The following is a 21,894-nucleotide window of genomic DNA, read 5'->3' as shown; positions in this document are numbered from 1 at the left end:
CACACACACACACACACACACACACGCCTCAGTCTCGAGTCAGATTTCATGTCAATGAACGGCCTCCGGGAGGCGCTGTCGGGCTGCTGAGGAGCCGCTGAGCCAGCAGGGAGTCCCGCGGGGAGGAGTAACCGGACCCCGGCTGTCGGGACCGCTGCTGTCCGCTCACAGTGCAGCGGAGCCCGGCGGCTGACAGCAGCAGCGGGGCGGACGGGACGGCAACACCGAGCACTGCCTGCAGCGGAGCGGCGCGGCGCGGCGGCGGCGGAGGCTCCGGTCCTCCCGCGGGACTTCCACCGGCTCCTCGCCCGCTGCGGCTCCTCCTGCTCCGGCCGCAGCGCCGCGCTGTCCGGACGGGGGACGGAGTTGTGTGAAAGTGGGAGAAGTACCGGCGGGGCCCGGTCCCACACCGGAAGCATGAAGAAGAACTGCTCCGGGAAGCGGGTGAGTGTCAGCGGCTCCGGGTGGCCGCGGCTCGGGGACGGCCGCTTTGTCCCGTTATACCGGGGCGCGAGGACAAAAGGATTAAAGCGGCTCTTATTCTGAAGGAAGCAACAGGCAACCAAAGGAGCGCCTCTGTTTTTCAGAATAAAAGCCTCGCAAAAGTGATGGAAAGTGAAGCGGGGTAATCTGCAGAGTTGGTGTCTCATTACAGCGGATTGATGGGATTACGTAACACTCACTGGGCACCTGAACGCACCACCGACTGGACACCCAGTATGGGGACACTTGAACGCACCACCGACTGGACACCTAGAACAGGGACACCTGAACGCACCACCGACTGGACACCCAGTATGGGGACACTTGAACGCACCACCGACTGGACACCTAGAACAGGGACACCTGAACGCACCACCGACTGGACACCCAGTATGGGGACACTTGAACGCACCACCGACTGGACACCTAGAACAGGGACACCTGAACGCACCACCGACTGGACACCAAGAAAAGGGACACCTGAACGCACCACAGACTGGACACCTAGAACAGGGACACCTGAACGCACCACAGACTGGACACCCAGTATGGGGACACTTGAACGCACCACAGACTGGACACCCAGTATGGAGACACTTGAACGCACCACCGACTGGACACCCAGAACAGGGACTACAGTAGACTTTAAAAGTGGTGCAATTGTGAAAAACAGACAAACAAACAAAAAATAAAACAGCAGCGAATGATGTCAAAGTTCAATGGGTTGGTAGGATTATTGGAAAGTGTGAAGATGAGTTTTTTTTTTTTTTTTATCACTCTATTAACACTGAAACACCTCAACCAGAATCCTTGACAGAAAGTAATCTCGCTCAGTCCCCACTCTTCTGATTGGTGGTGTGGTTCTGGTGTCAGGGTGCGGCGGACTCGGCGCCCCAGAACGCCCCCCCTGAGAAGGTGGGCTGGATCAGGAAGTTCTGTGGGAAGGGGATCTTCAGGGAGATCTGGAAGAACCGATTCGTGGTTCTGAGAGGAGACCAGCTGTTCATCTGCCAGAAGGAGGTGAGTGGAGGGGGGGGGGGGGGGGGGGGCAGCAGCTGACTGACACCTGTCACTCTGTCTGCTGACCACTCAGAGCCAAACACAGAGATAAAGTTATAATTATCACCATGGTAACCAACCCTCTAACTTGGAGATGTACATCTCAGGCCCCGTTTGCACAACATTTCAAGTCAAAACGCACCGTTTTTGCATTTTTGTTTCCTGCTCACATTGAATTCCAACATTTTGAAAGTGATGTCCATTTACATGAAAATGACAGAAAATAGTGTGCTGTTGTTTGTTTTTATAATGAAACCACATACGTGGACATTAATCCGCTATAAACATTAACAACGGTAAGTACATTGACATTGGTTCGGACAGCAGATGAAGTTAAATTGTTGTTCCGGGTAATTTCAATGATAAAACTACCAAGTCCGTGGAGAAGAGAGGGAGTCATGACACTCTGGAGGAAAACATGACTGTTGCTGTCCTTCTACTGAGCATGTGCAGAAGAACTCCTTTCTACAGCCTTGGTCTACATGTGCAGTAGCAGTTTAAAAAAAAAAAGAAGTTGGGTTATCCTCCATTTACATGAAGAGCCTTTTCAAAATGTGCCGTTTTCAGTGGATCCAAGCGCCGAAGGTTTTTTCATTTTCACTTGCAAACGTTGTGCAAACGGGGGTTTTAAATGAAGCATCACAGCTCATGAACCTCGTTGCTCACCGGTCCAGCACAGAGCCACATCCGAGTACGACATCCATGGATAAACAACTAATTAAGTGTTCTGGGGCTCTGTTGTGGGTCTGTGGTGGTGACGGTGGTGGTGACGGTGCTTGGGGTCTGGCACGTTGCCTCTGGTTTCCCCTCCCGGCTGCAGGCTGGCCTGCTCCTGCGCTGGTACAGGGGGACATGCGTGGTGGGGAGGGCCGAATCGGCGCCACAGCTCAGCCTCGGGGTAAAGAGTTAGATAACAGGGCCTGGCGAGTGGTGCTGCACTGTATGACGGAGTGACGGGGGGGGGGCAGTAGGAATGTAGAGAGGGGCGTGTTTTGACTGGCTGCAACGCATTACCTATGAAATATAGTTTAAAAGAATCACATTGACGTGTGAAACCAGTTCAGATCTTTTACAGATTAATGATGATCGATTACCTTCGCCAATGAAAATCGAACGAGAAGGTTACGTTTTTGTCTGCGTGTATTTATTAATTAATTTATTCGCTTTTATGTATGTATTTGACCAAGTTTTCTAAAAAAAAAAACTAAAAAAAAACTGCTCATCCATTCAGGGAGGCTTTGTTGTTATCAAAGGATCAATTGATTCGATGTTGGGACGTTAATAGCGAACCGTACACACACACACGCAACAAAAAACTGCGAAAAATGTTCCCATACAAAGTGGATGAGAGAGGTACCTCATGGAGGAGTTCAGCGTCTGTTGCCATGGAGACGCTCCCTGCTCCGTGTTTCACACAGTGATGTAGCCACCTGACCGATGGAATTAGCATCGGTATGAGCTAACGGCTATCACGCCTCAGCTTCGCAAGTAAATGTGGCGTCGTCGAAGGTGTGCGTTCCACCGAGCGAAGCTCGAGTTTGACGCCTGAAAAGATCCGCCCACCTCTCCTCCCCTGGTCGTCTGGCTGAAGCCAGTGACGGGAGCGGGTCACTGCTCGGACACTTTGTATGTCTGGTTTGCGTTGTAAATGGGAGTGCAGCCATGTGTGGAGGGTGAGTGTGAGGGGGGGCCGAGGACACGGCCCTGGGGGGCCCCAGGTGCTGGAGGAGAGGAAGTCCTCCATCTGGCTGCAGAGACGACGCTGGTCACTGGACGACTGAGAGGCAGAAGGAGATTAAGCAAAGATACTAAATAGGAAGTTTGCTTTTATAGGTTGTTTTTTTTTGCACACATGACGACTGTGTGTTTGTGTTCGCGACTGCTGTAGAAATGTTAGAACATTAATACGTGAACTGTGTTTATAGTTGTGCACATATGAACGTACACTATGGGTCAAAAGTTTTAGAACAGCAAAGTCTTTCCACTTACAATCATTCAGTTTCATTAAAGACAAACATAAAACTATGAGGTCAAATGAAGCCATGGAATCAGTTAATAAGCCTCATTATTTATAGCCCTCATCGCCTCTCCACAGCTGAAACGGAGACTTCCTCAATACGACTGCTGGTTATCTGTTCGCTGTCGCCGTGTGAGCCGCCACCCACACTGGCTGTTAATTTTTAGAAACTTGTCTTCTGGTTCTGTTGTGGCTTTTCAGTCTGCCAGGCGTCTTCCTGTCAGCGTTTCCGTTCCCCAGAGCGTTTTGATGGTAAAGTTTCCACTTTACCCACAGATACCTTGACTCTCTTTGAATTCCTCTGTAGGAAACGACTGATATTTTAAAGTGTTATGATGGCCCGTCTCTTCTGTTATTTACTGCCTTTATCTTTAGTGCAACACATGACTTTCTGCAGTGTGTTCCAGCACTGCTTTAATGCAGACAGGAGTTTGTAAGGAATCAGAAAAAGGTGAAACACCTGTAGGATTTAATAACTTAGTAAACATTAGTAAGTCAAATTCAGAAGTGTACATTATTTAATAGATTTGAGTGACCTTACCTTTTTTGTTAACCTCAATTCCTTTACCTTAGTACCATTTCTATCTATTTATTGGACTTGAATGACTTTTTGAAATAAAATACACAAATTGGGAAAACCTTGGTTGTTCTAAAACGTTTGGCTGGTAGAGTTTCATTTCAACATTTCAGGAAGCTGTGACTCATTATCATCATAAATACATTGGATTACCGCTATACTCAGATGACTGCTATTCCGGGAGTACTTATGTAATAGGAGTATTCCTGTACTCAGACTAGTACTTGCCATGTTCTAGTGTTTTGGTTCAGTCAGCGAACACAGAGTTTCTACAGTCAACGTTCCGCAGGAGTCAGATTTCAGACCGAGCTGCGAACAACACTGAGTGCTCCGATTACACTGCAGCCGGGGAGGAAGGTCTTTATTCTCTATAACACCGAGAACGTCCTCATAGAACCTGCATGACACTGGGAACTTCCTTTAAAACCGTCTTCGTATAACCACTATAACACTGGGAACGTCTTCACAGAACCTCTACAGCACTGGAAATGTCTTTAAATAACCTCTAGAACACTGACAGCGTCCTCATCGAACCTCTATAACAGAACATATTGTTGTATAACCTCTATAATAACACCGACAACCTCCCTTAAAACCTCTATAACAATGAGAACCTCTCTTAAAACCTCTATAACAATGAGAACCTCTCTTAAAACCTCTATAACAATGATAACCTCCCTTAAAACCTCTATAACAATGAGAACCTCCCTTAAAACCTCTATAACAATGAGAACCTCTCTTAAAACCTCTATAACAATGAGAACCTCTCTTAAAACCTCTATAACAATGAGAACCTCCCTTAAAACCTCTATAACAATGGGAACTTCCCTTAAAACCTCTATAACAATGAGAACTTCCCTTAAAACCTCTATCACAATGAGAACCTCCCTTAAAACCTCTATAACAATGAGAACCTCTCTTAAAACCTCTATAACAATGAGAACTACCCCTAAAACCTCTAAAAATGTCTCCCAATAACCAAGATAACACTGAGAATATCCGAATAGAACCTTGATAACACTGACAATATTTTTGTTTGACCTCTAGGACACTGAAAATGTCTTCGTATAACGTCTAGAACACTGACAGCATCCCCATAGAACCTCTATAAACTTCCTAAAGTAGCCTCTATAGCACATAGATAACTTTGAATCCTTTAGGATGTTCTCATAGAACCTCTAACACACAGAACGTCTTGGTATAATCTGGAACTATCCTCATGGAACATCTATAATTCTGAGAACATCCTCACAGAACCGTCGTAACACTGAGAACGTCTTTGTTGATTTATGTTTTTCATAGCTCTGATCTCACTCATTTACTCGTGTATGTGCGGAGACGCTGAGGACGCCAGTTTGTGTCCTCTTCCGTTTACACTCCGTTCACAGTCCGTCTGTCTCCCTCTCTGAATCGCCATGGTAACCAGAGCCAGCAGCCGATTGGCTGGCTGGACAGTCTCTGTCTCCCAGTTTGATGTCCATTCACTCTGATTGGCTGGCGGTTTGAAGAGGAACCATCGTGGAGCGCAGGAGTCCAGCTGCAGGGACTGAAAACGCAGAATGCCAGTTTAAAGCGGTCGTTTAGGGTGTGTGTGTGTGTGTGTGTGTGTGCGTCTGTACTCGTGGCTTCTGTGGCGCCGTGTGTTCCGATGTGCATCTGAAAAGGAAGTAAAACAGAAAAACTGAAGTGAGACGTCATTTGGTCATGAGAGGAGTTGAAGGAAGTTGCGACACGTTGATCATCAGAAAGAGGAACAAAACGCACAGCTGTGTGTGTGTGTGTGTGTGTGTGCGTGTGTGTGTGTGTGTGTGTGTGTGTGTGTGTGTGTGTGTGTGTGTGTGTGTGTGTGTGTGTGTGTGTGTGTGTGTGTGTGTGTGTGTGTGTGTGTGTGTTATAGAGGGCTGACCTGGCCCTGTGAGGACACAGCTCTCGGCTATGAAGTGAAAATCAAAGCCTCACGCTGATGTTACGGTTCAGTCGACACAAGCCACTGACCAGTGTGTGTGTGTGTGTGTGTGTGCGTGTGTGTGTGTGTAATACCTCCCACAAAGTCTCAGTTTAAAGCTTGTTAATAATTGAAGCTGTTTCCATGGTGACAAGCAGGTGGTCTGTGATAGCCTCAGGCTAACTGTTAGCAGGCCCAGAGCGATGTCACTCACCTGTCTGCCTGCTTGTTACTCTCTGTGTGTGTGTGTGTGTGTGTGTGTGTGTGTGTGTGTGTGTGTGTGTGTGTGTGTGTGTGTGTGTGTGTGTGTGTGTGTGTGTGTGTGTGTGTGTGTGTGTGTGTGTGTGTGTGTGTGTGTGTGTGTGTACAGGTGAAGGAGCTGGGTCGGGCCGATGAGGTTTTGGACCTGTCGGACTACGAGCGCTGTGAGGAGATCAGGAAGAACAAGAGCCGCAGCAAAAAGAACCACAGCAAGTTCAGACTGCAGCGCTGCAGCTCGCCTGGAAACATGGTGCTTGCACCTGCAACAATAAACACACACACACACACACACACACACTTTGTGACCGTGTGGTGTTTGTGTGTTTCAGGTTCCTAACTTGGTGTTTCTGGCCGTCAGTCCGGAGGAGAAAGAGTCGTGGATCAACGTTCTGAACGCCGCCATCACCAGAGCCAAGAACCGGATTCTGGACGAGGTGCTGTGCTAGTGTTAGCCGCTAGCTTCTCCCGTTCTGAACCACTTTGTTGTCATCAGGTTGTCTCGCAACACCATTTGTGTCCCAGAGATTTGAAGGTTTTTCAAGGCGTTTGTTTTTGGTCCTGGATGAGACGGAGCTCCATTTCAGGGGTTCTGCTGCTCGACAGGTTTCACCAGTTTCTGATGGAACCCATGACACCCCAATGCTCCCCCCAGTGTTGGGCTTTAGGTAACTTGTCTGGACTGTCCCACCTTGGACACGTGGACACTCCGAAGCCTCATCCGAGCAGAAGGCACACAGTTTCTTGACAGACTTAGTTTGCCTGGACTTCTCCGGGTTAAATGTACCAGGAACTGGAGAGGTCGCTGAGCCAAGTCATTCTGCAGCGAGCTGAGGTGGTTAATCTGATCAAGATGCCCCCTGGTGGCCTCGGGCACGACTCACTGGGACGAGACCCCGATGTTTGGACGCCTTTTACCAGGGACATAGAGTTTGAACTCGGATGGTGACAGGGTGGCGGTGTCTCCTGCTGGCGATTAGATCTGGAATCTCTGGACTCTCTGACGTCTGGCTGCAGCTTCAGTTTTCCACCCATCAATACCATTGATGGTCCATCTGCCCCCCCACCCACCCCCACTCAGTTTGCTGATGAAGGCCTGTTATGTAACTTCAGAGAGGCGAGACCAGCTGTTCTCATACCTGCTCTGATTGGCTGAGACTTATACATTCTGAGAGGATGGCACTGATCCACCATGCCTGAATACTCATGTCTTGTCTGTCTTTTCAGGTGACGGTGGAGGACTCTCAGCTGAGTCACCTGACCAGGGACCGAGTGAAGATCCCCCACAACCGGCGGCTGCCCACCCGAGGACACCTGCTGGCTGTGGTGGGTACTACACACCTTTTAAAGTCCAGTGAAGGACCTTATCAGAATGTTTTATTGGTTGCAGATGTTTGAGTGATGTTTCACGGGCCTCCTCCTCTTCTCTCCCCGCACTGCAGGCCTCCACCTCCTCCTCTGATGGGATGCTGACTCTGGATCTGATCCAGGAGGACGGTTGTGAGCCCTTCAGGGTTCATTTGGACAAATCACCATTGGCCCTCAGTGCCGACTGTCCACGGTCAAAAACGGACGGCGCTCTCTCGGCCGAGCCCGCCAAGGCTTCTGGAAAGTCCCATAGCCTCCCACGTCAGGTGGTGGTGGTCCGATCCCCCGAGTCGGGAAAGGGATTGACCGCAGCTGAGAAGAACCGCTGTGCCTCCGTGGACCAGATCCTGATGATGTCTGAGGCCAAACCCAGCGCGCCGCCACTCGGCCGCCTGCAGGAACTCATTGAGCGGAAGCTGCAGGAGACGGAGCTCCTGTTGACGGAGGCGCGGGTGGAGGGGGAGCGGACGAGGGCCCCTGAAGGAGTCGAAGCCCAAAGACTCCTGAAGGAGGCGGCAGCGGCCTGGAAGCACGCCCAGGAGGTACTGGAGGAGGTGAAGGAGCTCCGGGCTCTGTACCGGCAGCTGGACTCTGTCGACCCGTCGAACTAGACTCAACCCCGAACCGCCCGAGTCTGATGTGAGGGGTGGGAAGGTTCCGGATGGAGCAGGAAGGAACCAAACGTGCAGAACATGCGAGGTACCGAGGAGACTTTTCTTCAGCGCAGGTCGGGTTTCCACGTGTCTCGAGGACGTGGCGGGTTCAGGATCCACTGGTGTCGACAGCGACGCCCTGAGTGTTCGCCGACGTCAGGGAAAGGGAAAATGTGCCGAGTGTGCAGCTTTTAGTTCATCTCAGAGTGAATGAATGAATGAATGAATGAGTGGGAAGTGGTACGTTTGTCCGGCGCTTTTGGGCGAAGGTGCAAATAAGTCCTTAATTAGCACACATATTTGGCCAATCGTGCAAACATTAGCCGATTACGCAGCGCAACCGACGGATCTTTGCACAAATAACGGATCCATTAGTTGCGCTGTGCAGAGGGGTAGATTGCACCAATCGCCCAAAAGCACCCGACTTGTTCAAGTTCCTGTGGTAGGATGGGTAATTTGCTTCCCGTGAGTCCAGCAGCATGCAGCTGCTTTCGCCTTAAAGCAGGGAGGATGATGGGAGCTGTAGTTCTGTAGTGATGAGGTCATGTAGGAAGAAATAAAAAAAACAAAAAAACCAATGACTGACACAAGAATACGTTTCATTACTGATTCGCTTGGTTTCACTGGGTTATAAGAAAGTTACTGCAGGCTAATAATGCTAACGGGCGAGTGAGCAGCTTGCTGCTAATGCCGACTTGATCTCAGCGAAGCTCCTGAAGAGGTAAAACAATTTGTTTATCAAACCAAGTCTGAAGAGCAAACAAATCCAGGCAAAACTATTCGCACAGACTCGGAACAGGTGTGCATGAGCTCCTACTCCACACTTTGACCACATAAGGTGTAGAGTCAGAAAACACTGCAGACTGGAGGGAGAACAGTTGAAAGGATTCAGAAGTTTTATTCAAAAACATTAAAACAGGCAGACAAGAGGAATAAAAAAATAAAATCAACTCCGACCCAAAACCACCAGACCAGCACACACCACAACTATTTACACACCTCAGAGACCAGCAGAGACCTCGTCAGGATTTTGGGGGTCCAGAGCTGAACCGACCCTTAGCAGAGCCACAGACTGACAGGTGTGTGGGGGGGGGGGTCCAATCAGAACAGGTTTTTTGGATCACATGTGGCCCAATTGGCAGCCCCCGTGGAGCTCTGTGAACCGGGTTCAGCCACCGAGGCTCATGGGTAATGTGTCCACAGGACTAATCAAAGTGCCCTGCAGTACTGTTAATGACCATCGGGGGCACACCCACAGGTGTGAGAGATTTACGTTTCCTGAACTTTACCTTTCAATTAAACTTAGGAAAAAGTGAATGACATTGTCACACAAATAACAGCCTCTGATTACTTGTAATCAGATTACATGCACTTTCACTGTGATTACATGTAATCTCACTCTTTCCTGATTACATGTAATCGCAAGTCTGATCAGGGTAGGTGGTGTTGTGTTGCCAAGGTAACAATGAGTCTGTCAGTGTGTGGCTCTGAGGCACGGCAGGTCAGAGGTCACTGGAGGAGAGGCAGGGGGCGGGACTACAGGCGGAGGAGGGGGCCAGCTATTCGTCGTCGTCGTCATCGTCGTCGCCGTCATCCTCGGCGTCTCTCTTCCTCTTTTCACCATGAACACCGGCGGCGTCCTCATCTGGGAGGAAACACACACACACACACATTGAGCGGCCGACTGAGGGAGCCTCAGTTTACGATCTTTCCCGTGAACCCCGAATGCATCACGAAGACAAACCTGCATCGTCCTCTTCCTCTTCGTCATCCTCTTCCTCCACGTAGTCTCCGTCATCCTCTTCATCCTGCGGAGAAGTGTGTCAGTACACAGAACGAGCACCGCCCCCTGCTGGACCCCGTCTGCAGCTGCACTTTCACCTGGATGCCCTCCTTCATCAGGTACGACAGCCCAACCTCCTCCTCCTCCTCATCATCATCTTCCTCATCCTCCTCTCCCTCAGAGTCTTCGTCATCCTCGTCTTCATCCCCAGGTGGACCCGCCTCATCATCTTCATCTGTTGGAGAAAAAAAAAAGTTAGTTACTCTGGAGCTGTGTTGGCGGTCCTCCAGCACCACACAACGATCAGGGGTGTGTGTGTGTGTGTGTGTGTGTGTGTGTGTGTGTGTGTGTGTGTGTTACCGTTCTCCGAGTCGGGCCCCTCGTTGTCGTCCTGGTCGAAGCCGTCCAGGTAGGAGATCTGAGGCAGCAGCGTGAAGACGCTCTCCCTGTAGTCGTCCTGCGCTGCGATGTCACAGCTGTACAGCTCCAGGCTCTTCAGGTTCTTTAGGTTTTGCTGCAGACACACACACACACACACACACACACACACACACACACACACACACACACACACACACACACACACACACACACACACACACACACACACACACACACACACACACACACACACACACACACACACACACACACACACACACACACACACACACACGCCGTTACTGCACATTGTGAGGCTAATGGCTGAGCAGAACATTGTAGGTTCTTGGTATTGTCTCAATTTTTGATTGTGAGTGAGTGAGTGAGTGAGTGAGTGAGTGAGTGAGTGAATGAGTGAATGAGTATCTACCAGGGCTTCGATGCTGCTCAGTTCTTTGATCTTGTTCCCACTCAGGTTCAGATGTGTCAAATTTGGACATTTTTCAGCCAGAGAGTCCAAACCTCCACAGATGATGTTATCACTGACCTCCAGCTGGACACACACACACACACACACACACACACACACACACACACACACACACACACACACACACACACACACACACACACACACACACACACACACACACACACACACACACACACACTTTAATTGCAGAACAACTTGTTGATGCTTCCTTATTCAACACAGCATCAACACTCAGTAATAATACATTCAAGCGTCACCAGTTTTGGGCAGACTGAAACTAGAAGGGAGCGAGACATGACCCCTGAGGGACACATGCTGGATTTAAACCTGAGACACAAAGCGGCGGTGGCGGTGCATTCACTGACCTTGCGTAGTTTGGGAAGTTTAGGCAGCTTGGAGAGCGAGCTGAGGTTGACGTTGACCATGCTGAGGATCTCCAGCTCTGTGTACTCGTCCGTCAGGCCCTCCACCTCTCCGTCCCCGGAGCGACAGTTATCCACCACCAGCTCAGCTACCTGAACACATCACCATGACAACAGCGTGAGGACAATGAGTGTGTCTGCAGACAATGTGTAGGAACTTTAACAAGCTCAGGAAGCCATATCAGATGGATCTGTAGCTGCTTGCAAAAGACACTTTCCTGTTTGTCACATCTCGACCACAAATGTATATATAAATAATGTATATAAATGCAACAAAGAAGGAGGCACTGCACATGACGCTAAACACACCCTCCCCACAATGAAACATGGTGGAGGCAGCATCATGCTGCGGGGGTGCTTTTCTTCAGGAGGTGCTCAGAGTGGATGAGAGGATGAATGGAGACAAATACAGGACAAACTCTGGAGGAAAACGTCAGATGTGCAAAGCTGCGAGAGACAAACCAAACGGAAAGAAGTGGAAAAGTCAAAGGATATCAATATTTCTGAAAGCTACTGTTCAACATAAACATAGACTGATTGAAAGAGTGGGCGTGTTCTGACTTTGGCATGATCAGCAGCCGGTCACTGGATGTGTGAGAATGTGTGAGAATCAGAGCTGGAGTTCATAATTAAAGTACAGAATTACACTTGTTCCACAATCCTGAGCCCACATGGTGAAATTTATAAGCACAGAAAAAAGAAATGCAATCTACAAAACCCTATTATGCACACTGAAAAAAGTCTTTATTTTATAGAGCTCCATAATTTATTTTCATAAAGAAAGTAGAGAGGCGGCCAAAGTACCGACCCGTAGTTTAAATCTGCAGGAGAGCAAAGAACAAATTGGAGTGGAAAACACCATGATTGTGCATGTAAGGGGGTAATAGCAACCATAAAAATATATTTTGTGAGCGCAGATTAAGTTTTTTTCTTCTTCTCAAACCTCACACTCAGGATTGTGGCACAGATATCATTCCGTAGAGTTGCTGTTGGTGTGTGTGCAGCTAAAAGCCTCCACCAGCCCTGCTCTTCAGGAATCCTCTGTCCCTGAATGACTGCAGGCGGTTCCAGCGCACGCCCCCTGCTGGACGCTTTGGAGACAGATGTACACTACATCCTGCGCCACCTGGACCCCCGCTGGGTGGGGTGGGGTTGGGTGGGGTGGGGGGACTCCGAGGACATAATCGTGGGTTTCAGTTCGTCAGCATCACCTCTGTTTTCCTCCAAGAGTCCATTGGCATTCATGTGAGCTTTAGTAGATGCCCTGAAAGTAGCTTTGAGCGTATATGTGTGTGTGTTTGCTATGTGATGGTCACGTGACCTGCCCCTGGACCCTGACTGCACAGCTGCTCCAGCGCCTCGCGCTCCTGACCCGGATAAAGCGACAAAGATGGAGGGAAGTTACCAGCCGAAAGCAACGTAGGCTGGCCACCAGTTAACACGGAAGCCAGTGGAACCGAAACACCGACTAGCTCGTTAGCACGGAGGCCACGCCGTGAGCTGTGGCCGTGGAGCGGGAACGCGCGCCGCTCGGACCCGTGTTTTCCTACCGTGCGACATCGACGGTTTTCCCGCGGAAGGCGCTCGGTAACGGTCCCGTGCGCGCGCGCGTGGGTGGGTGGGGAGGGGGTGTCGACGCGGCGTTCCGCTTCGCTTCAGCTCCGGCGGAGGTTCGTCACTCACCTCGGCGGGGTTTCGGTTCTGGAGCTCCAGGGTAATCCTCTTCTTCATGTCCATGTTGGGAGTCCAGACCGCGCAAACGGAGCGGGACGCAGCGGGAGACGGTGGAAGTGAAGAGCGGCGAGAGCGGTTTCTCCTGCGGACATCAGGCGAACACTACACCGCCATGTTCGAAGCTGCCCCGCCTCCATTGCCAGGACACGCCCCCTCCCTCCTATTGGCCCACACACCGAGCAGTTTGTTGGTCCCGCCTCATGAGCGCGTTATGCAAAATATCCATCTCCGATTGGACAGAATTGTGAAGGTGGTACTTTGCTGTGACCAATGCCGGGCCGAGGCTGGAGCATTTAAACGTTACTGGCGCTGACTCTTTGTTCTTATTGGCGCCACATTTCACCGAAATGACTCTTTTTCATTCATAAACAACAAACTGCTTCGGTTCCAGAGAACAAGCACAGGGAAATATGTTCGACCTTTAACAGCGCCTTCAATTAAAACTAAATGGAAAATCTATTTCGTAACAAAGCTGAGCCCTGAGACTATTTCTGCAAACGTTTCCTCCTGTGAAAGAGAAGTTTTTCTTCACTTGTGCTTGCTCAAGTGGAATTGTTGGGTTTTTCTCAGTAAAAGCGCCTAGAAATTACTTTGTTTGGCATGTTTGGCACACTACAAATACATTTGAACTATGCTCTTTAAAACTGATCCAGACTCTCAGGATTTTATTTTTTATTTCTTTGAATGACTTTTGAAAACTGATACCAGGGAATCCAGGGGAAGTCGTTCAAACTTTTTTCGAGGTGCTCTTTGAAAAATGCCAAGATTCTTCCCAAAAGACCCATGATTTTTAATCCAGGCTTGAACTTCTGAATTGATCTCTTTTCATCCTTTATCTAAATTATTAAAAACCAGAGCCGAATCTTTTAAAACAGGCCCAGATTATTTTTCTACAAGACTTCAAGTTGATCAAATATTTTATCCATTTATCTTTCTGTTTCCTATTTTATTTATTTTCAATTAACTTTTTCTTGTTTTTTTCTCAAACATTTTAACAAGAACACAGACAAAAAGTTAACTTTATTTTATTCATTTGAAGTTGTTTTTATTGATTGATTTTTAGCTTCAACAAGGACTCTGGACACAACTGAATTCTTTAAAAAGTATTTTCAAAGCATTTTTCTCTGAGCACCATTGTCCTATCAAAAAAATAAAACATTTTCACTTGAAAACATTATCGGGACCTGAGAGCTTGACTTGACCAATTTAAATACACCAGTTATATTTCAAACCAAACACAGACCCAAAAGGTTGTTGAGCATGTTGAAAGGTTATCCTCTCTATAGGCTTTGATATAAACCACTTTACTTGTAATAGTTGAATTAAAAAACGGCATCAAAGAGCTAAAAGTCTTTATTTAAAACCCGTATGACATCATTTACATCACAGGAATGATTGAAGTAGATCAAACATTTTTAAGAACAATTGAAAAAAAAAAGTTGATTATTTTTGTTTAACGAGTCACTGCTTCACTTTATAACCAGAACCATTTAAAACCAAAGATTAAATTTTGTTGATTACGTTTCAAAATTTTCAACAAACCAAATAAAAACCAAAAAAGCAGAGAAAACTGACGATTTCAATGTGTTCACTTTAGTAGCAAAAATAAAGTTATCCTGCAACAGAGAACAATCTTTTACACCAGAAGTCTTTTTTTTTTTTCTTAACTTGGACAACGTTTCCTCATAAACGTTTCATTTTCTTTGGAAATCTTACACATGAGTGATCATTTAAGAACAAAAACTTCATGAATATTTTTTTTTTTTTTTTAAGTCTAAGATTTGATGTTTTTTAAATACAAAAAAAAGAAATAAATATGACAGGCTGTGATGTTATCAAATAAAAATGACTCTTTGGTAAATACCCATAAAAAAATAAACAAAAGCAAAACAGAAGTAAACATTGTTTGAATGAACCGATCTCTTGAATCTCCATCGGTATCCATGGAAACGCACACAAATCACAAGAACTGCTGTGATTGGTTGATTGTCTGAAGCTTGTCTGAACCAATCAATGAGCTTCTGTGAGGAACCAAATTATAAATAATGATTGTGTGTGTGTGTGGCAGTGTGGAAGTGTGTGTGTTCCCTCAGTGGCAGTGTGTGTGTGTGTGTGTATCAGTGTGTGTGTTCCCTCAGTGGCAGTGTGTGTGTGTGTCAGTGTGTGTGTTCCCTCTGTGGCAGTGTGTGTGTGTTCCCTCGGTGGCAGTGTGTGTGTGTGTGTGTGTTCCCTCGGTGGCAGTGTGTGTGTGTGTCAGTGTGTGTGTTCCCTCGGTGGCAGTGTGTGTGTGTGTGTGTGTTCCCTCGGTGGCAGTGTGTGTGTGTGTCAGTGTGTGTGTTCCCTCGGTGGCAGTGTGTGTGTCAGTGTGTGTGTTCCCTCGGTGGCAGTGTGTGCAACACCTGGTCGAGCAGCTGCAGTGCACGGTGCAGGTGCACCTCCAGCCAGCAGGGGGTGTCCTTGATACTCTGTCTCGGGTAATCGCAGCCCCAGCCTTTAACGAAGCTGAGCCTCACGATGCACAGTCTGCGCAGGTCGTCCACGCCCAGGCCGGTCGCACACGCACCTGCGGGCGGACACGTGAGCGGTGGGTCACGGTGGACACGCCCCCGAGAGACCAAGGACTGCTGATACTCACTGACAGCAGGCGCCGCCCCGCCCACGCTGTTGGAACCCGGAATGGAACCGACAACCGCAGCTGCCTGCTGCTGCAGTTGCCTGTGACACTGACGCAGGTCAAACACCTGGAAAGACACACAAAGGTGAAACACGACAATAAGTGAGATTCACACAGGTGAAAAACACACACATACACAGGCAGTGTGACACAAGCTGGGTGTAGGAGTGTTGACAGTGACTCTCCTCTCCACTAGAACCGTCCAAACAGGTGAAAATACACTCAAGAAGACTCAACAGCTCCCCCTGTGGGTCACCGCCTTCCCCTACCTTGATGCACGCTCCTGGGTAAATCTTATGAACTCCATCTCCGGGCGCTCGGCCCGCCTCCCGGTCCAGGTACAAACTCTGGACAAACACAGCATGGTCGCTAAGGCAACGCATCCAGACGTCCCCATCGCCCCGACACTCCAGCTGGACCCCTCGTCCGATGTGGAGCCTGAAGGACGACAGTCGTTTAAACGCCCAGGTTAAAGGCTGCCAAAGACTACTCATGCCTCTAATCACCTTCACTAAAATCAACAGAATCTTCATTGACACGGACACACATATACACCTGGTTCAGAGCTGCTGTGAGCAGCCAGACCTGTAGGGGGCAGTGTAGCGAGAAGCATGAAGCCATGATAGCCAATCATAATCCTGGGGGAAAAAAAAAAAAAAGCACGACGCCACTAATTGTGACATAAATCTCTGCCTACCCCCTCTTTGGATCGTATCCAGATCTCCATTAGAGTCGGAGTTTTCGGAAATCCTCGTTTGTGTCGAGTCGTAGCTGCGTTTATGTGTAAATGCAGAGAAATATCACTGTTTATTTTAAATACCCTGGTATCTATAAACGTATGAATTTTACCAACTTTTTGCAAAATCTTCTCACCCAAATTGCATGAAATCTTCAGGGATGGTTTGTCATCATCCCGGGATCAATCGATTAGATTTTGGGGCGTGAACGGCTCACCGTTTCTGAATAAATGCTAAATAAGTTCCCATGCAAAGAGGATGAGAGAGCCACCTCATAGAGATCAATGTCCGTTGCCATGGAGACGCTCCCCGCTCAGTGTTTCACACAGTGACGTAGCTACCTGACAAGCTAGTTAGCATCAATGTGAGCTAACAGCTATCATGTTAGTGGTGCTAACTCGGTTGCGTAAACAAATGTGACGTACTGCCGAGTGTAGCTCTAGTTTTGTTTATTCCTAATGCTGCAAACATTAAAAAAACAAAAAAAGAAGTTACTCACACAAGCATTGCTGAGCTATCGCTGCTCACCTGGCGCGATGGCTGGGGGCCGTGCGATGGACATTACTCAGCTGTCCCAGACAGAAACGGTCTCCCCCCGAAGGGTCCACGTATCCGTCCACTGTCACCACGGGACAGCTAGCCTGCACCTTGAACATCTCGCCCACCTGGACGTCCAGCTCAAAGTACGAGATGGAGCACCAGAACTCAGGACCTGCGGGACACCGACGCACCGTGAGACACAGCGGAGCCAGCCGGACGCCGGACGGAGACGCTGGAGGACGGGTGTGTCACCTGGGTGGTTGGACACTGGTTGTGGGTACGGGGCGACGCTGTGATGCTGCGACCCTGCAAACAAATACGGTCTCGGCGTGAAGTGTCACTGCAGTACTTTTCAGTATCGCCACACGGTATCGAAGTGTTACTGCACAGTTCTTACAGAAGTGAGTGTTTGGGTCGTGGTGGTGGTGGTGGTGGTGTTGACCAGGTGGCTGCTGGTGACTCCGCCCACGGTGCGGCGGTCCCGCAGAGCCATAGGGGGCGGGGCTATTATCTGTCCAGGTGACTGAGGACACAAAGGGATAGTATCTGTTATACTAATGATACTCATTGTACCCAGTATGTATTAATGCAGTAATGGCGTAAAGGTGACGTAGCAGCAATAGAGTCATGAAGTACAGATGTCGTACAGTTCAGGTACCTGGTTCGGGGGATCCAGGGTACTCGGAGCAGTGCTGATGGGGGGAGGTGGGGGTGGTAGGGTAAGGGGGTGAGGCCCGGGTCCGGTGGTTCTGGGTGTGGAGGAATCCCTCTGAAGCTCCGCCCACTCCGCCGACAGTCATGGAGCTGCTGGCTGCCGGAGACAGAGGCATGCTGCCGTACATGGTGAGGAGGCGGGGCTGACCGCAGGGGTCCGCGTGGGGGGGCGGGTCGGCATGTTGACAGTCCTGCAGCAACTCGTCCTTTATCATCAACTGAGGACCTGAGAGAGGACAGCGGCGGAGGTCAGAGGGTCACCAAAACTACAATAATGATAGCAATCACACATTTAAAAAAAAGTTTAAAAAAGTAGACAAAAAAAAGATACTTATTTGAGGATTTGCAGTAGAACAAGTAAGTTTAACAGGTCCCATAGGATACAGCTTTTAAACAATTTCACATTAGTGTCAGAAGTCCAACAACATTGTATTCAAAGTTTATTTCTCCAAATCCAGCTTTGGTCCTAAATGTCCGTCTAAAAGTCCCTCTTGTGACTCTACTGAGAACAGGCTGTTTCTGTGTCTGTACTTTTAAATGCTAATGAGTTGTGTCTGTCCACTCCTAGGGAGGGTAGAAGTGGCTATCCACTACCAGAGGGAGCGGTTATTTCCCTGTATGATGTCATGAAGGGAAACTGTCTGGTTCGCCTGTACAAGCACACATTTGCTCAAAGAGTGGAAGAAGCAAGTGAGGGAGATGACAGACTGTCTTCACTTCTGGGGCCTCGCACACAGACTGTAGGGACACATTACTGATAGAGAACCATTAAAAAGGGATTTTATTTTTGCATTATATTGGACTTTTAAGATGAGTTTTAAAAGACTTTAACAGATTTTCATGACGTGTGGGGAGGAAGTTCAAGAGCCGGGCGGCTGCGGTGCAGTCACCTGTGCCGCCACCAGGGGGCGTCACCCTCTCGTAGTGGTAGGGATTGACACACACGCTGTCGTATTTGAGGTCAAAGGCGAACTGGCAGAACGTGGCGTGCTTGAGTTCATTCTTGTGGAGGTCGGGCCAACGCCACAGCCGGGCGTAGATCACATGAGGGAAACCCTTCCTGCCTGCTACCTGCACCGGGAGGGAGGGAGAGAGAGAGAGGGAGAGAGAGAGAGAGAGAGAGAGAGAGAGAGAGAGAGAGAGAGAGAGAGAGAGAGAGAGAGAGAGCGAGACGGGTGTGACGGCAGAAAACTTTGGATTCCCACTTCATTACTGCCAACAAGTTCTAACCAAAGCTGATGAATCCAAGCAGACCTCACAATGCTGGTGGAAGCTAACGGAGCAAAGTGGAGTCACGCAGAGGCTCTGGAGCCTCGAGTAAACACTGAGTCTGCATGTCCTCACAGAGGCAGATGTACCAGTACACACACACACACACACACACACAGTTTGTCTGGTTTAGGTAAGCTCCGCCCTTTTCCTGTGTTCCAGACAAAACAAACTCTTGCCTTCCCTTACTCATTCTCCTCCTCTTCCTCCCCCTCCTCTTCCTCCTCCTCTGTCTTTTTCCTCCTCCTGCTTTCTTTCTCTTCTCTTCCCCCTCTGTCTCTCTCTCTCTCTTCTTCTTCTTCCTCTTCAGGCTGGATGCAGGAGTCATGCTGCATCTTCAAGAAAAACACTTTTTGGATTTTTAGTTTTTTTGTTGATGAAACTGGATGAGTTCAGTTTCCATACAAAAAAAAACTTTATGACCCTGTGCGACGCTGCGTGACCCCGCGCCGCCTTGCATAACCCTATACGACTCTGTATGATCCTATACAACACTGTATGACCCTATACAACTCTGTAAGACCCTATACAACACTGTATGACCCTATACAACACTGTATGACCCTATACGACTCTGTATGACCCAATACAACACTGTATGACCCTATACGACTCTGTATGACCCTATACGACACTGTATGACCCAATACAACACTGTATGACCCTATACGACTCTGTATGACCCTATACGACTCTGTAAGACCCTATACAACACTGTATGACCCTATACAACACTGTATGACCCTATACGACTCTGTATGACCCAATACAACACTGTATGACCCTATACAACACTGTATGACCCTATACGACTCTGTATGACCCAATACAACACTGTATGACCCTATACGACTCTGTATGACCCTATACGACACTGTATGACCCTATACAACACTGTATGACCCTATACGACTCTGTATGACCCTATACAACACTGTGTGACCCTATACGACTCTGTATGACCCTATACGACACTGTATGACCCTATACAACACTGTATGACCCTATACGACTCTGTATGACCCTATACAACACTGTATGACCCTATACGACTCTGTATGACCCTATACAACACTGTATGACCCTATACAACACTGTATGACCCTATACGACTCTGTATGGCCCTGTACGACTCTGTATGACCCTATACAACACTGTATGATCCTATACAACACTGTATGACCCTATACGACTCTGTATGGCCCTATACGACTCTGTATGACCGTATACGACTCTGTATGACCCTATACGACTGTATAACCCTATACGGCTCTGTATGACCCTATACGACTCTGTATGGCCCTATACGACTCTGTATGACCGTATACGACTCTGTAGGACCCTATACGACTGTATAACCCTATACGACTCTGTATAACCCTATACGACTCTGTATGACCCTATACGACTCTGTATGACCCTATACGACTCTGTATGACTCTACACGACTCTGTATAACCCTATACGACTCTGTATGACTCTACACGACTCTGTATAACCCTATACGACTCTGTATGACCCTATACAACACTGTATGACCCTATACAACACTGTATGACCCTATACGACTCTGTATAACCCTATACGACTCTGTATGACCCTATACAACACTGTATGACCCTATACAACACTGTATGACCCTATACGACTCTGTATGACCCTATACGACTCTGTATAACCCTATACAACTCTGTATGACCCTATACGACTCTGTATGACCCTATACGACTCTGTATGACGACTCTGTATGACCCTATACGACTCTGTATGACCCTATACGACTCTGCCCCCCCCCCCCATGTGGTACCTGCAGCCGGCCGTCCAGTGTCCTCTGGATGGTGACACACTTGCTGGGCTGGAGGCCGTTGGAGGTGACGGCGGTGATGAGGGAGTCCAGCTCCTCCTTCTTCTCCTTCAGCTTCTTCACCAAACTCTCGATGGCCCGTTTGGCGAAGCCCTCGTTCTCGCCGCCCTGACGGTGAACCATCAGGCTGTGGATGATGCTGAGGCACGCCTCAGTGCTGCCGGGGGCGGAGCCAAGCACCGACATGCTCACCTGGGGAGGTGGAGGAGGAGGAGGAGAGGCGGTGACACACACACACACACACACACACACACATCAAAAATACAAACATACACATTCACACACAGACCTGGACATTTAGATTTCTGTCTTTGAGCAAGGTTTTTTTTTTTTTTTGCAGCACTCACACCTCCAGCTCGGAGGCCTCAGCTCACATCTGACCCAGGCGGCTTGAACATACTGCCCAGGCCCTGTTCATGTTACATGTCAAATCAGAGACCGTCAGGTACAGACAGAGACAGGTACAAATAGACGGGGACAGACACAGACAGCCAGACAGAGGCACAGGCACCGACAGGTAAGTACAGACAGCTACAGGCACAGACAGGTAAGTACAAGCAGGTACAGACACAGAAAGGTACAGACAGACCCAGACAGATCTTTTTTTTTGAATGAAATTCATCAGCAGGACCCGGTGACGTTGTGTGTGCTTCTCCGTGACGTCATCAGAGCCTGTTGAGTCTGACTGGTTGTTTGGATCTCGCGCTGTCTGTGTGTCTGACTCCCATCAACAGTTTTGATCCTCCACCAAAAAAAAAAAAAAGAAAGAAAAAAAAAAAAAAACCTCCGGAGCTCCGGGCCGGCGGCCCCGGCAGCGTCACTCACCCGAGGCTCGGCGCTCTCCGCTCCGCTGTGATCCGCTGCCCGCGTCGGAGGCTTCAGACGGAGCTCCGCGTGTCCTCCGCACCAGACAGCCCGTGTCT

The 21,894-nt window shown here is 48.7% G+C and overlaps 3 protein-coding genes across 4 annotated transcripts; 1 reads left to right on the top strand and 2 right to left on the bottom strand.

Moving 5' to 3' along the window:
* Positions 1-153: 153 nt before the first annotated feature.
* plekho1b (pleckstrin homology domain containing, family O member 1b) lies at positions 154-8,906 on the top strand. The gene is made up of 6 exons (XM_080501158.1): positions 154-444; positions 1,357-1,503; positions 6,452-6,592; positions 6,672-6,776; positions 7,567-7,665; positions 7,782-8,906. The coding sequence occupies exons 1-6, from the start codon at positions 418-420 to the stop codon at positions 8,316-8,318; spliced, it is 1,056 nt and encodes a 351-aa protein (XP_080357284.1). The 5' UTR covers positions 154-417; the 3' UTR covers positions 8,319-8,906.
* Positions 8,907-9,238: 332 nt separating this feature from the next.
* On the bottom strand, positions 9,239-13,293 carry LOC308133686 (acidic leucine-rich nuclear phosphoprotein 32 family member E-like). Of its 2 annotated transcripts, none has more exons than XM_080501163.1 (7): positions 13,123-13,293; positions 11,383-11,532; positions 10,955-11,077; positions 10,504-10,657; positions 10,242-10,378; positions 10,105-10,168; positions 9,239-10,005 (listed from the first exon to the last, which is right to left on the bottom strand). In XM_080501163.1, the coding sequence occupies exons 1-7, from the start codon at positions 13,174-13,176 to the stop codon at positions 9,920-9,922; spliced, it is 768 nt and encodes a 255-aa protein (XP_080357289.1). In that variant the 5' UTR covers positions 13,177-13,293; the 3' UTR covers positions 9,239-9,919. The 2 variants fall into 2 exon arrangements, with proteins under 2 accessions (XP_080357289.1, XP_080357290.1); XM_080501164.1 differs by lacking the exon at positions 13,123-13,293 and adding an exon at positions 12,845-12,863.
* A 1,227-nt stretch (positions 13,294-14,520) lies between these two features.
* LOC308133676 (mothers against decapentaplegic homolog 4-like) lies at positions 14,521-21,893 on the bottom strand. The gene is made up of 10 exons (XM_080501151.1): positions 21,797-21,893; positions 20,915-21,163; positions 18,729-18,909; positions 17,783-18,064; positions 17,522-17,647; positions 17,377-17,430; positions 17,113-17,296; positions 16,117-16,285; positions 15,809-15,914; positions 14,521-15,736 (listed from the first exon to the last, which is right to left on the bottom strand). Exons 2-10 carry the CDS (start codon positions 21,155-21,157, stop codon positions 15,534-15,536), a joined length of 1,548 nt encoding a protein of 515 aa, XP_080357277.1. The 5' UTR covers positions 21,158-21,163; positions 21,797-21,893; the 3' UTR covers positions 14,521-15,533.
* Position 21,894: the final 1 nt, after the last annotated feature.

Source organism: Blennius ocellaris, assembly GCF_963422515.1.
Source record: "Blennius ocellaris genome assembly, chromosome: 8".
In the NCBI taxonomy this organism is placed as follows: Eukaryota; Metazoa; Chordata; class Actinopteri; order Blenniiformes; family Blenniidae; genus Blennius; species Blennius ocellaris.
The sequence above is the reverse complement of the archived record's forward strand: the minus strand, read 5'-3'. Positions and strand labels throughout refer to the sequence as shown.